At 48.0% G+C, this 15594-nt stretch overlaps 1 protein-coding gene across 4 annotated transcripts in view; it reads left to right on the forward strand.

The window, feature by feature from the left end:
- anapc15 (anaphase promoting complex subunit 15) overlaps positions 1–15594 on the forward strand; it is a 29278-nt gene continuing 13684 nt past the window's right edge. For 2 of the 4 annotated variants that reach the window (XM_059963603.1, XM_059963606.1), the window contains exon 1: positions 14845–14893. Coding sequence is in view for 1 of the 4 variants with exons in the window: in XM_059963607.1 (XP_059819590.1) it covers positions 1–262; positions 2638–2834; positions 5334–5650 (776 nt within the window). In the remaining 3 variants the exon portion in view is untranslated. Of the gene's footprint in view, positions 263–2637; positions 2835–5333; positions 5651–14770; positions 14894–15594 lie in introns of those variants that run through there. The other 2 variants (XM_059963607.1, XM_059963605.1) reach the window with 2 other exon arrangements.

Here is a 15594-nt window from a genome sequence, read left to right on the forward strand (position 1 = left end):
ATGGTGTCCCCGGCTATCGCTTTCGCCTTCATCCCCTTCCTGATGACGCTCCTCATTCGATACCGCTACTACTTCCTGCTGTTCTGGCGAGCAGTCGTTCTCCGGAAGGTTCAGGATTACGCCACCGGCCTGTCCAGGGAGGAGCGAGCTTTTCAGTACGTGATGTCGAACTGCATCCCCGGGGATCCCGAGAATATCCTCAGCACCTTCGACAAGTGGTGCTTCCACTCGGAATACCTGAGCAACCTGGGACCGGAGAAAGGTAAGTGGCACCACGGGGAGAGGTGGCTCTTGTTGCAGCGTGTTTCCTCGGCGACAGTACTTAATGTATATATACGACCTGTACATGGCGCCCCAGCTGTCGATGTAATACGCACGGTACGATACTGATGCACCATCAATAACTCACACTGAGACGTAAGGCGAGATATCGGCTTTTATTGACTGAAGAAGGAACCAGCAGTGAGTGACCATCATATTACATCCTGGAGAATGAGGCCGAGGATTAGACCTGAATCGCCTTTATACAGGGGCCTGTGGGAGGAGCCACAGGAGCAGTCAGAAGGGGGGGTGTCCAGACAGGCACGTAGTTCACCACAGATACGGAGAGCGAGCTGATGTCCATGTAGCAGCTCCCCCGTCCAAGCAGCTGATCAACCCACAGGAACGGCAGAGACCGAGACAGTGTGGCACCAGTCAGCGCCGAACTCAATGTTGGACTGCCTGAGGGACCCCAGCTCCAGATTTCTCCCTTAGGTTCACTCCCGAAGACCTCCCTGTGAGTGGGGACAGCCGTGAGGCAGCGGAGGTTTGAGATCAGAGTTTTCCTTCTCCTCGAGGAGCTGCTGACCCCGGCTGACGAACCCCATCTGCCCAAAGTGACTGGTTTTAAAGCGGCAATAATCTTCTCCCGTCAGTAGGAACGGTTCCTCTGGGCTCAGTAGCTGAGCCGCACGTGAAGGCCGGGAGATGGACTTGGTTGTCAGAATATTTCAGGTGCACGTCATTGGGAGCATTTAATAGGCAGTGGGAGCTTGTCCCCATTACCACCCCAGCTGTAACCAGCTTAAGGAACCATGCATGCATACATATAATCACACGTATACACTCAGTGGCCAGTTCATGGGGTAGTTTCTGTACCTGATAAAGTGGCCGCTGAGTGTATTTTCGTGGTCTTCTGCTGCTGTGGCCCGAGCTTCAGCGTGCTCTGCGTTCAGAGATGCTCTTCTGCATGCCACTGTTGCAACGTCTGGTTATTTGAGTTACTGTCACCTTCCAGTCAGCTTGAACCAGTCTAGCCATTCTCCTCCGACCTCTCTCATTAACAAGGTGTTTTCACCCTCTGAGCCCACAGAATTACCACTCTTTGGATTTTTTTTTGTTTTTGCACCATACTCTGTAAACTCTAGAGACAGGGGATCAGCAGTTTCTGAGATACTCAAACCACCCCGTCTGGCACCAACAATCACTCCATGGTTAGGCTGCTCCTGGACTTATTTCCACTTGGCATGATTAACATTATTATTTAATTGTTTATGGTTTTATTTTGTTATATTTCTTCACTATTCTTGGTTGGTGTGGCTTTAATGAAACCCAATTTCCCATCGGGATTAATAATGTATGTCTGTCTGTCTGTAAAGTCAATTAGATCGTATTTCTTCCCCTTTCTGATGTTTGATCTGGACAACAGCGGAATGCATGTCTGCATGCTTTTATGCATTGAGTTGCTGCCTCATGGTTAGCTGATGAGGTATTTGCTTTAATGAATTACTTACTGAAGTGGCCACGAAGTGTTTGTCTGATTCTAACACCTTCTCATTCTCCAGCCACTGTATAAACAGCTTCAAGGACAGCCCACGTGTCAACATGCTTCCAGCACCCACATAGCACGCCCACAGCTTCCTACTCTAACCCAAAGCCCTTTGGACGGTGGGAGGAAAGCGTAGCACCCGGAGGAAACCCACATGCATACAGGGAGAACGTGCAAACTCCTTACAGATCACAGTGGGAACTGAACCCATTGCGTTGGCTAACACTAACTGCAGTGCTATCATCACAAGGAAGTGCTACTTGTAGACCATAGACAGAATTAGTCCATTCAGCCCATCGAATCTGCTCTGCCGTTCCATCTCGGCTGATTTATTTTCCCTCCTCAACTCCATTCTCCTGCCTTGCCGTCCTGACTAATCAAGATCCTATCAACCTCTGCTTTAAATATGCCCGGCTGTAAGATCTGAGTTTCATTCCTGCCACTGTCTATGTCCTCCCCGTGACTGTGTGGGTGTCCTCCGGGTGCTCCGGTTCCCTCCCACAGTCTGAAGATGTATGGGTCAGGGTTGGTGGGTTATGGACGTGCTATGTTGCTGTCAGATGCTCATTGATACTTGGCGACTGCCCCCAGCACATCCTCGGAATGTGTTGGTTGTTGATACAAATAATGCATTTCACTGTATGTTTTGATGTTTCAATGTACATGTGACAAGTAAAACTAATCTAATCTATATTTTTATTTTAAATCAGCCAGGACTGAATGATGTAGTAGAGTCGATGGGCTGAATGGCCTAATTCTGCTCCTATGCTTTACATAGACACAGCGAGCCTCCGTAACCTGTCCTTCATCTTCCCGCCCAAACGCAGGCCGCATTCTGGAGCGGCTGATTCTGGAGAGCGCGCCGCAGACCGTCCTGGAGCTGGGAACGTACTGTGGGTACGCCACCCTGCGCATGGCCCGCAGCCTGAGTCTGGGCAGCCAGCTCTACACAGTGGAGATGGACCAGGGAAACGCTGCCATAGCCGAGAAGATCATCCGCATGGCAGGATTCGACGAGGACACGGTGAGCAGGCCTCAGCTCTCGATTTGGATTTGTTTATCACAGGTACTTCGAAACATGCAGTGAAATGCGTTAACAACCAGCACAGCCAAGGATGTGCTTGAGTGCCACCCTGCATTCTGACTCAACGTGGCTTGCCCACAATACTCAGCAGAACAACACAATAACCACAGCAAAACAAACCCCTTTTCCACCCTCCAACAAACCCTCTCAGCCCCCCACACACATAGATAGGCCTCCAACCCAAAGACAGGCCTCCCCAACTCCCAGACTCACAGACTTCAAGCCTCCAGCTTGGGATTTCACACCAGGGCTTGCCGATCACAGGCTTCACCTTTGGTTCTTGACCTTCGGACTGGCAAAGACATCTGACCCTGGTGATCCGGGCTCTCGTGACTCTTTTAGGCCTCTACCTTTGGTCTTCAACCTTCAGGTCTAATCCAGCTCAGCTGGGCCTCAGTTCCCTTCATCCCTGTCCAGCCCTGGCACTATAGCCCCTGAGGTGTGGCATTGGGTATAAAAGAAAGTCGTGGAGGGATACAGTACAGAAACAGGTGCTTCAACCCAACAATTTACTTACGGCCCTTTACATCATTTAGGAAAACAATGAAGGCCCTCCATCTCTGGCAGTGGTCAGAGCTTCCTTCATCATCTCAGTAGCTTCCTGTCGGTTTTCACTACTGTCAGTCATACAAGTCCTGCATGGAGACTCAGGAATACTGTCACACTCAAATGTAGAAGGATTCTTTATTGCTGTGTTCATAACAATTTTGTTCAACCAGTCAGGGCTGTTGGCCCTGGAGAACTGGTGAACTACTCTCAGTCTGGCCTCTACCCTTTGACCTGTTCGGCATGGGTGACCCTACCAAGAGCCAAAGCATAAAGCCCTGACTCCAGCCAACATAACTCTCCGGGTCATTGAGGAACTCAAGCCTCCGAACCATGACAAGAGTGTGTGTGTGTGTGTGTGTGTGTGTGTGTGTGTGTGTGTGTGTGTGTGTGTGTGTGTGTGTGTGTGTGTGTGTGTGTGTGTGTGTGTGTGTGTGTGTGTGTGTGTGTGTGTGCTATGACTCCACTCAACCAGCTGGTATATTTTGCTCCTGTATGCCCTCTCATCTCCATCTGAGATTCTGCCAACAATGATTGTATTATCAGCGAATTTATAGATGTTATTTGAACTATGCCTAGCCACACAGTCATGTGTATATGGAGAGTAGAGCAGTGGGCTAAGCACACACCCCTGAGGTGCACCAGTGTTGATCGTCAGTGAGGAGGAGATGTTATCACCAATCCGCACAGATTGTGGTCTTCTGGTCAGGAAGTCGAGGATCCAATTGCAGAGGGAAGTACAGAGGCCCAGGTTCTGTATCTTTTTGATCAGGGATGTAGGAATGACGATGTTAAGTGCTGAGCTATAGTCAATGAACGGTATCCTGTCATGGGTCCAGGTGATCCAAGTAATGGACTGCCTTCATACAATGCTATCAATGATTGCATCCTCCAAATCTTCAGTTTCATTGTAACGTTCAAAATGATTGTTGATACCTTCAAATTCTTCATAGTTTCTAACTTGTTGAAGTAGTGAAATTGTTTTATTTTCACTCCTGACAGTTTCTGGTGTCTCCAAGCCTGTGTGTTTGAAACTGCAGTGAACAACACAGTTCTGAACTGTCTTATTAATTATTTCTTACCAACTATCAGTGACAAAAATCACTGATTTTTTAACATGAACACATGCAACTGACACTACTTTAAAACTTTTATACATTTTAAAACTTTTAAAACACTACTTTTAATACTTAAACGTGCAGTATAGTGTCTAACAGCCACACAAGTGCACACAACTGATGCTAGTTAGAAACTGTTTGGCAACGGTCTCCTGACCCAATTAAGCGGCATAGCATCCCAAATAAACGAAGGGAATCCCGGCCATTTTCTCAATTAGTTTTTGCTCTTTAAGAGTTGTCTCAAATAAGCGGCCGCCCCAATTAGCTGATGGCCCAGTGAACTAGAATCCACTGTCAGTGGTGAATCAAATTGATCCTTGACGGATAAAGCGCATGGGCCACGACATGTGAGATGGAGAGATGAAGAGAGAGTGTAAGGGACTCTGAAGACAGTGAGAAGAAACTGTCTTCAGCCTCATACTATATGCGTTCAGGCTTTTCTCTGTGCCTGACCCTTGTAGAGAATGAAATGTTTGAAAACTTCCCTTTCCCAGAGTCTACAGAAGACAAAACTTCTGTCATGTCTAACATACATAGAGCCAATGCTTCTCCTCTTCCCTTCTTCTTATTCTGGCTTTTGCTCCCTTCCCCTCTCCCCCTGAAGAAGGGTCTTGTCCTGAAATGTCGTCTATTTATTCATTTTCGTAGATGCTGCCTGACCTGCCGAGTTCCTCCAGCATTGTGCGTGTTGCTCTGGATTTTTCAGAGTCTGCAGAATGTCGTGTTTCTGACTTGTGTTCTGTCAAACTGATGTGGGAATGTTGCCTCTACCCAGGTGGAACAGATCGTCCGACCCTCGGATGAGGTGATCCCTCAACTTCGGGAGAAGTTTGCAGTGGACAAGGTGGACTTTGTCTTCATGAACCACTGGAAACGCAGTTACCTGCGAGACCTGAAGCTGTTGGAGGACTGCAACTTGCTGCGGGAGGGCAGTGTAATCCTAGCGGACAATGTCATCTTCGCCGGCGCACCGCACTTCATGCAGTACGCCAAGGGCAGTGGCAAGTACGCCTGGAAGCTCCACCGCACGCACCTCGACTACTTCCGCCAGATCCGGGATGGTATGGCGGAGCTCACCTACACTGGGCTCAAGTAGGGACCCTCAACCTCTCTGCGTGAGGAGAGAACTCCAAACTCCACAACAACCGAGAGACCAAACCTGGACGTGTTCAAACGGAATCTAAAAACCCCACAACCCCACGCTTCCTCCCGTCCCTACGCTTTCCATCTTCTCTCCTAGACCAACCGTCCCTCCACCATCTCCCCACCTCCCTTGGTCCAACCACTCCCTTCCCTTCACCCTGGAGCAGAGGTTCCCAGCCCAAAGTCCAAGGACCTCCTGCTTAGTGGTTTTGATCCATGGCCAACAAGGGGTTGGGATCCCCTGCCCCAGAGTCATAAAGGCAAAGAGCACACAGCATAGCAACAGGCCATTCGGCCCACAATGTTGTGCTGAACCAGTTAAATTAGTTTCCTGTCTTCCTCACCACCTAACACTTCGTAATCTAAATCTGTCTTCCTCTCCGTCCCTCCTGGTACTCTGGTTCCCAACCCCCTGCTGAACTGGATTAACCCTCCTGAGTTGTACTCATGAGTGTCCCAGCCAGGATATTGGTTCCCACCCCCCCCCCACCCAGTTTCGGTGCAGCCCATCCCTCTTGCACAGGTCCCCCTGCCCGAGGAGAGGTTCCAATGACCCAAACTCCTGAAACCCTGGTCCCTGCACCAGTTCCTCAGCCACTCATTCATCCGAACCATCATCCTGTTCCTGCCCTGACTAGCGCGTGGCTCTGGGATTACCAGAGATTACCACTCTTCTCTAACTCCGTATACTGACTGCCCCGGACCACTTCGCCCTTTCTACCCACGGCATGTTACTGGTGCCCCTGAGCACCACGACCTCTGGCTGCTCAGCCTCCCTCTTGAGAATATTCTGCAGACACTCTGAGACATCCTACGCTCTAGGGCCTGGTGTCTCTTTCACCAGTCCTATTAATCCGTCTAGATCTGTCAACTTGCACCCAGACCATAACCCCATCCATGTAGCTATCCAAACTTCTCTTAAGTGTTGAAATCAAACTCACATCCATCACTTCCACTGGCAGCTCGTTCCACACTCCTACCACCCTGTGAGTGAAGAAGTTCCCTCTCCGGTTCCCCTTAAACATTCCATCTTTCATCCTTAACCTATGACCTCTAGTTGTAGTCTCACCCAACTTCAGTGGAAAAAAACTTGCTTTAAAAAAACCTTATCTATACCTCTCATGATTTTGTATACCTCTGTCGAATCTCCTCACATTCCTCTAACACAAAGTCCTAACTTATTCAACCTTTCCCTATAACTCATTTCTTCAAGTCCTGGCAACATGCTTGTAAATTTTCTCTGCACTCTTTCAATCGTATTCACATCTTTCCTGTAGGCTGGTGACCAAAACTGCACATCAAACTCCAAATTAGGCCTCACCAACGTCTTATTCAACTTCAACTCCTTATACAACATCCCGTCTCCAGTACTCAGCACTTTGACTTATGAAGGCCAATGTGCCAAAAGCTTTCTTTATGACCCTGTCTACCTCTGACGCCACTTTCAAGGAATTATGGACCTGAATTCCCAGTTTCCTCTGTTCTACCGCACTCCTCGGTGCCCTACCGTTCACTGTGTAAGACCCACCCTGGTTGGTCCTCCCAGTCTAGAGCACCTCACATATTAATTCCCATCAGCCAATGGTCAGCCACCTTTTTCCATCATCGCCACAGCTGGGGTGACCTGGAGTTTGGCGGTCAATTCCAGTGTCGTTCTGTAAGGAGTCTCTGTACGTCCTGCCCGTGGAATGCATGGGTTTTCTCCGGATGTTCCAGTTTCCTCCCACAGTCCAAAGATGTTCTGGGTAGGTTAATAGGTCATTGTAAATTGTCCCACGATTAGGATAGGATTATCGGGTTGCTGGGGTGGTGTGGTTTGAAGAGCTTGAAGGGTCAATGCACCGTATCACTAAAATAAATGAAATTTCCCCAGGCTCACCCTCACCCAAAGTCCCCACCCCACCAGTTATCCTCAATTCTCATGCGCCCACTACCTTTCCAATCCCAATGTCACCTCCGCAAGCCTGTCATTGGCCTGGTTCCCTCGTGTGCCACACTTTCAATGTAATTATTAAATTACCACGTGCTACCCTGAGATTAATTTCCTTTTTATTTTATTTTATCCAGCGTTACAACATGGAGTAGTCCATAGGACATAGGAGCTGAATTAGGCCATTCGGCCCATCACCACCATTCCATCATGGCCGATCCATTTTCTTCTCAACCCCATTCTCCTGCCTTCTCCCCGTAACCTTTCACGTCCTGACTAGTCAAGAACCTATCAACCTCCACTTTAAATACACCCAAAGACTTTGGCCTCCACAGCTGCCAGTGACAACGAACTCCACAAATTCACCATCCTCTGGCTAAAGAAATTCCTCCTCACCTTTGCTCTAAATGGATGTTCCTCTATTCTGAGGCTGTGTCCTCTGGTCCTAAACTGCCCCACCAATCGAAACATCCTCTCCACATCCACTCTATCTAGGTATTTTAATATTCGATAGGTTTCAGTGAGATCCCCCTCATTCTTCTAAATCCCAGCGATTACAGGCCCAGAGGCATCAAATGATGCTCATATGATAACCCTTTCATTCTCGTGAGCCTCCTCTGAACCCTCTCCAAAGTCTCTGTAACCCTTGTACCGGGGTTTGTGTACAGACCTGGCTCAGTGTGGGAAGGCCACCTTTCACAAGTCCAGGGTTGGTATGATTTGGGTTTCAACCGGACAGGAGCGTCGTGATGTACTGATTAAAGAAACCTCGATTTGAGTGAATGCTGTGTAAATACTGCCCATACACAACTATCGGTTGACGAGAAATAACAGATTGTACACCGCATAAAATTAAGAAGCAAGTGTATTACTGATTTCAGCTTTAGCAAACAGTTCTTAAAAGAGGAAAGAATAAAAAGGCCAATTACAGATAAACCAGTCTAAATGTGCACACGACCATTGGAGCTCATATTGTCTAAAAGCTGGGTATAACCATTTCTCACATCGCCGAATTCTCATCACCAATCACCAGTAAAGCTTCCCACCTTGGACTCCTTCAACTCGCGAAGCAACCATGTCTTCCTGTCAGATCGAATCCAATGGGCGTCTCTCCCGATCTTCTCTTTACCACATCTCCTGCCAAAAGACCCCAAACCAGACTACTGTCCTTCAGAAATCTCTTCCCCACAGCTCTCCAGAACCTTCTCTCACATCCCACAATCCTGATCGGCTGACTCACATTCCAAAGCTGGACAACATGGCTCCTTACCTCAGCTGAAGCCAAAACACACTTTCCAGTTTAGCTCTCTGCTTTAACAGAAAGCTGCTAAAATAAATGACCTGGCGGCATAGCAGTGGGAATCTTCACCAGGGCATTACACTTAAAGAAGGCACCCAAAGCTGCTCACAATACTCCAAGTGAGGCCTCACCAGTGCCTCATAAAGCCTCAGCATCACATCCCTGCTGGTATATTCTTGGCCTCTGGAAACGAACGCTGACTTCCTTTGCCTTACTCACCACCGACTCAATTCAGGCAATCCTGCACAAGGGCTCCCATGTCCCTTTGCAACTCAGATTTCTTAATTTTCTCCCTGTTTCGAAAATAGTCTACACTGCTATTCCTTCTACCAAAGTGCACCACCGTACACTTTCCGACACCGTATTCCATTTGCCGTTTCTTCGGCCATTCTCCCAATCTGTACAAGTCCTTCTCTAGCCTCTCTGCTTCCTCAAAACCACCTGCCCCTCCACCTGTCTTCGTATTGTTCTCAAACTTGGCCACAAAGCCACTAATTCTGTCATTCAACTCATTGACATATAATGTAAAAGGAAGTTGTCCCAGCACAGACCCCCGTGGAACACACTAGTCACCAGCAGCCTGTCAGGAAAGGTTCCCTTTATTGCCTCACGAGGTTAATCAGCCCTTCCAGCCTTCAGGCCACGCCATCCCAGGAACCCTGGTCAACCCCGATTTAACCCTAACCTAGTCACGTTGAGGCAGAAATCAGGGTCCTGAACACACCTGGGGCGCAGTAGAGAAGGTGACCAAGGTCACACAGAGATGGGGGTCCTTCATGGCTGCCTTAAACACCAGCAGCAATAGGGGTCCTCCATCCCTCTCTGACCTGGGCCATCTTATTTAAGTGTAGCATCCGTGCCCCCAATTTAACCCCGTTTGCCCAGGGTGAACTGCCATTGCCCCGCCAACAGTGCAATACCTCGGTGTAAAGACAGTGTAATGCCCCCCCCCCCAGTACACACTCACAACACAAATACCAGACAATACACCAAAGGCGAGTAAATAATTGCAACTTCATAGTTATTTCTTAGTGATGGGTTAGTAGAAACAGGTAACCTAAAGGCGCCAAATCAGTAAGTTTATCAGTCTATGCACATAATATTCTAATGCGTTGGAGCTCACGCCTCCCGTTCCATCCACAATGACCTTCCGAGCCTTCGGCCACCGTCCGAACCACCAACGTCCAGTATCCGTCGCCCTGGAACCGCTGTCCGCTCCTCACACGTCTGTCCTCCTCGCTCACCTCCCGAAAAAGACCGCGAACTCCCGCTCAGCTCACACATACAAGATAGCGTAACAATTCTCCATTGGTTAGTTCCCCCCTTATCTGCAGTTATAACCCAAACATTCCAGACACAGAAACCCATTACAGCATTAAATAACATTACTGAGAAGCCAGTTTGTTAGCCTGAACAGTTAATACCACAGTTACTGGTACTGAGAGCCCTACATAAGAAAGGGAACAGTAACCGAGAAACCCAGCCTTTGGACTTTGGGAGGAACCTGGAGCAGCTGGACACCCACATGTTCCACGGAGAGGAAGGCAGAGACTCCGTTCTGAGCGGCACCGGGATTGAGCTTCGAACTCCGGAACACCGTGAGCTGTAATAGTGTTGAGCCAGCAGCTGTGCCACACGGCCGCCATGCGCTTGCAGGAGTTCAGAAAGATACACAGTAAAATCAAAGAAAACCCACACAAAAACAAAGATGGACAAACAAGCAATAGACAATAGACAGTAGGTGCAGGAATAGGCCATTCAGCCCTTCGAGCCAGCACACCATTCAATGTGATCATGGTTGATCATTCACAATCAGTACCCCGTTCCTGCCTTCTCCCCATATCCCTTGACTCCGCTATCTTTAAGAGCTCTATCTAACTCTTTCTTGAAAGCATCCAGAGATTTGGCCTCCACTGCCTTCTGAGGCAAAGCATTCCATAGATCCACAACTCTCTGGGTGAAAAAGTTTTTCCTCAACTCTGTTCTAAATGGACTACCCCTTATTCTTAAACTGTGGCCTCTGGTTCTGGACTCCCCCAACATCCGGAACATGTTTCCTGCCTCCAGTGTGTCCAATCCCTTAATAATCTTATATGTTTCAATCAGATCCCCTCTCATCCTTCTAAATTCCAGTGTATACAAACCCAGTCGCTCCAATCTTTCAACATATGACAGTCCCGCCATTCCGGGAATCAACCTCGTGAACCTACGCTGCACTCCCTCAATAGCAAGAATGTCCTTCCTCAAATTTGGAGACCAAAACTGCACACAATACTCCAGGTGGGGTCTGCAGAAGGACTCTTTACCCCTATACTCAATTCCTCTTGTTATAAAGGCCAGCATGCCATTAGCTTTCTTCACTGCCTGCTGTACCTGCATGCTTGCTTTCATTGACTGATGTACAAGAACACCTAGATCTCGTTGTACTTCCCCTTTTCCTAACTTAACTCCATTTAGATAGTAATCTGCCTTCCTTTTGCAATGTGCAAAAGGCGACAAATTGTGCAAATACAAAAGACAAATGAAATTATAATAAATGATAAATAAATAATGAATCTATGAGCTGCAGAGTTCTTGAACGTGAGTCCATAGGTTGTGAAGTCAGTTCAGTCCTGGCTGTTTGTATTTTTAGGAGTTGTCCCACGTAAACAGTGGCTCTGATTAACTGACAGTTCGATTAACCAGAATCCACTGTCTATCTTGTAAATGCTGAAGCTGGTACTGACAAGCGCAAATACCAGAGTGATTCCAGGTAAGGCAACACTTCACCTGCAAGTTTGTTGGAGTCGATGACCGTTGATGAGGGGCCGTTTTGTCGAGCGCCTCCGCCCCATCCACCAAAAGCGGGATTTCCCAGTTGCCAGTCATTTTAAATCCTGCTCCCGTTCCTGTTCCAACATGACGGGACACCTCTCTTTTGATGATGAGGCCACTCTCAGGTTAGAGGAGCAACACTTCACATTCCGTCTGGATAGTCTCCATCCTGATGGCATGAGCATCAAATACCTCGTACAGTAAAATTCAGCAGCTTTTCCTCCATTCCCCGCTCTGGCCCCTTACCTCTTCCTCTCACCTGCCCATCATCTCCCCCGGGGCCTCTCCTCTTTCCCTTTTTCCCGTGGTGCACTCTCCTCTCCTGTCAGATTCATTCCTATCCAGCCCTTTACCTTTCCCACCCACCCGGCATCACCTAACACCATCCAGCTAGCCTCCTTCTCCTCCCCCAAACTTTTTATTCTGACATCTTTCTAGTACTGATGAAGAGTTGATGGATTGGTGGGGATGATTGATGAAAGCGTGGGGAGAATCGATGAAATGGTGGGGAGAATTAAACCCCACAGAGTGGCAGATAGCAGAGTTGATTAAATGGCAGGGCGGGATGATGAAATAGTGGGGAGAACTGATAAGATGGTTAACAGGAGAAAATCTGCAGATGCTGGAAATCCAAGTAAAACACACAAACTGCTGGAGGAACTCAGCGGGCCAGGCAGCATCTATGGAAAGGAGTATAGTCGACATTTTGGGGCGAGACCCTTCAGCAGGACTGGAGAAAAATAGCTGAGGAGTTAGGATTAGTGGGTGGCGGGAGGGGAGGGAGAAACACAGGATGATAGGTGAAACCGGGATTGTGGGGGGGATGGTGAAGTAAAGAGTTGGGAAGTTGATTGGTGGAAGAGATACAGGACTGGAGAAGGGGGAATCTGATAGCAGAAGGCCATGGAAGAAAGAAAAAGAGAGAGGGGCTTCAGAGGGAGGCGATGAGGCCACACTCAGCTTAGAGGAGCAACTCATTATATTCTGTTTGGGTAGCCTCCAACCTGATGGCATGAACATCGATTTCTCAGACTTCTGGTAATGACCCCGCTGTCTATTTTCCATCCCTTTTTCCTCTCTCATCTTATCTCCTTGCCTACACATTGGCTCCTTCTGGTGAAGGGTCTCAGCCCAAAACATTGACTGTACTCTTTTCTATAGATGCTGCCTGGCCTGATAAGATGGTGGGCACAATTGACAAGAGTGTGGGGAGAGTTGATGGGAGTGTGGGGAGAGTTGATGAAATGGCAGGGAGAACTGATGAGGGTAGGAGGAAAGTTGATGACAGTATAGGGAGAATTGATGGGAGTGTGGGGAGAATTGAAGGGATGGTGGGGAGTAAGGATATGGTAGGGCAAGTCTATAAGAGTGTAGGGAGAATTGATGGGAGTGTGGGGAGAGCTGATAAAATGGTGGGAAGAATTGATGAGAGTGTAGGGAGAGTTGATGAACTGGTAAGGAGAAATGAAGAGATGGTGTGGAGAAATCAGATGGTGAGGAGAGTTGATGAGATAGTAGGGGGTATTGACAAGGTGTGAGGAGAATTGATAGGAGCATGGAGAGAGTTGATGAAATGGTGGTGTGTGTTGCTGATTTGAGGAGAGTTGATGAAATGATGGGAAGAGCTGATCATTTGGTGGGCAGGATCAACATGAGTTGGAGACAATTGACAATATTATGGTGAGAGCTGATGAAATGGTGGGGAGAATTGATTGACAAAATAGAGTGGAAATTTAATGAGATGGGGAAAGTTGATGGAATGGTGGGGAAATTTGATGCAATGCTGGGGAGAATTGATGAAAATGTGTGGAGAATTTTGTGGTGTGGAGAGTTGATGAATTGGTTGGGGAGAATTGATGCGATGGCGAGAAAAGTTGATGAGAAGGTGGGGGAAATTGATGCAATGCTGCAGAGAATTGTGTGGCATGGAGTGTCGATGAAACGGTGGGAGAATTGAGATGGCGCAGAGAGTTGATGGGAGGTTGGGGAGAATTGATGAGTTGGTGGGCAGGATTGATGAAATTGTGGGAAGTATTGATGATATGGTGGAGGAGAAACGGAGAGGTGGTAGGGAGTGTGGAGCGAATTGATGAGAGTTTGGGGACACTAAATTGGGATTAGTACCAGTGGATATTGATGGCTGGCATAATTTGTTGGGCAGAAGGGCCTGTTTTCCTGCTGTTATGATTCTACACAATAAAAGTGAATCATAGTGTGGATTAACGTGAGGTTTTCTGACCAGTAATTTTTAATTGGTGAGAGACTATGGGCTATTCATATTTCTGAGAATCCAGTGAACAGGTTATTGAACGTAATGTGTAGGTACAGCAGACATTTTGGAGAAAAGATTACAAAGAGGAATTAAATACAAAACATATCTTATTACAATCTCTTAAGACTTTTCCTATAGTTGCGGGGGGGGGGGGGGGGCGGCTGTCTAGCACCAGAGGACACAGCCTCAGAACATAAAAATATCCCTTTTATACAGAGATGAGGAGGAATTTCTTTAACTAGAGGGAGGTGAATCTGTATATTTCATTTTCACAGATAGCTGTGGAGGCCAAGTTATTGGGTATATTTAAAGTGGTTAATAGATATTTGAGTCCTCTTTGTGCCAAAGTTACGAGGAGAAGGCAGGAGAATGGGTTTGAGAGGGATAATAAACCAGCCATGATGGAATGGCAGAACAGACCCAACAGGCCGAATGGCCTGATTCTGATCCTATGTCTTATTACACTTGAAACACTGTATCAAAAATATTCACCATAGAAGGAAGGTTCGTCAGACTAACACACACAAAATGCTGGAGGAACTCAGCAGGTCAGGCTGCAGCCATGAAGAGGCACTTCGGGCTGAAACCCTTCATCAGGACCCGTCGACTGCCTATTCATTTTCATTTATGCCCCCTAATCTGCTGAGTTACTCCAGCTTTTTGTGTGTGCTGTTCTGGATTTCAAGCATCTGCACAATCTCTTGTGTTTAAAGTTCATCAGACGAGATGTTCAGAAGACAGGGGTTGATTTTTCAGGAGAGGTGCCGACCGCCCGGACAGAAGCGGTAGACGGAACCTTTGTGAAGATCGTTGGTGGCCCGAGGGGAAGGAGGCGCGGCGACGGACCAACTTCCGGTGCGGGCGGGCGGCGCGAGGGTCGGTGTCTGGTGTGGGGCGGCGGTTACCGGGAGGTCGTGGCTTTTAAACCTCCCCTCCCTCATCCCGAATGACCCTCCGTGTGTTTCCAGCTCGACTCCGGTTCATCCCCTCCCCTTTCCCCACCATCTTCCTCCTCCGTCCCCCTCTTCCCACCATCTCACCCTTTTCCCTGCCTCCCACTTCTCCCCTTCCACCTCTACCCCTCACTTCTCTGCCTCTTCACCCTCCACTACCCCTCCGCCTCTGCTTCACCTTCTGCAACATTTAAGGGAGGATGTGCTGACATTGGAGAGAGTCCAGAGGAGGTTCATGAGAGTGATCCCAGGATTAACGTTTATTTGATGGCTCTGGAACTGCACTTGCTGCAGTTTAGAAGAATGGGGGTTAGAGGAATCTCACTGAAACCTATTGAATATCAAAAGACCCAGATAGATTGCAAGTGGAGAGAATGTTTCCTACATTGGGGGTGTCTAGGATCAGAAGACACAGCCTCAGAATAGAGGGATGTCCATTTAGAACCAAGATGAGGAGGAATTTCCTTGGCCAGAGGATGGTGAATCTGTGAAATTCATTGCCACAGATGGCTGTGGACACAAAGTCATTGGGTATATTTAAATAGGAGTTTGATAGGTTCTTGATTAGTCAGGTGTCCAAGGTTACAGGGAGAAGGCAGGAGATTGGGGTTGAGGGGGATAATA

The sequence above is a fragment of the Hypanus sabinus genome, chromosome 3, assembly GCF_030144855.1.
Source record: "Hypanus sabinus isolate sHypSab1 chromosome 3, sHypSab1.hap1, whole genome shotgun sequence".
NCBI classification, from domain to species: Eukaryota; Metazoa; Chordata; class Chondrichthyes; order Myliobatiformes; family Dasyatidae; genus Hypanus; species Hypanus sabinus.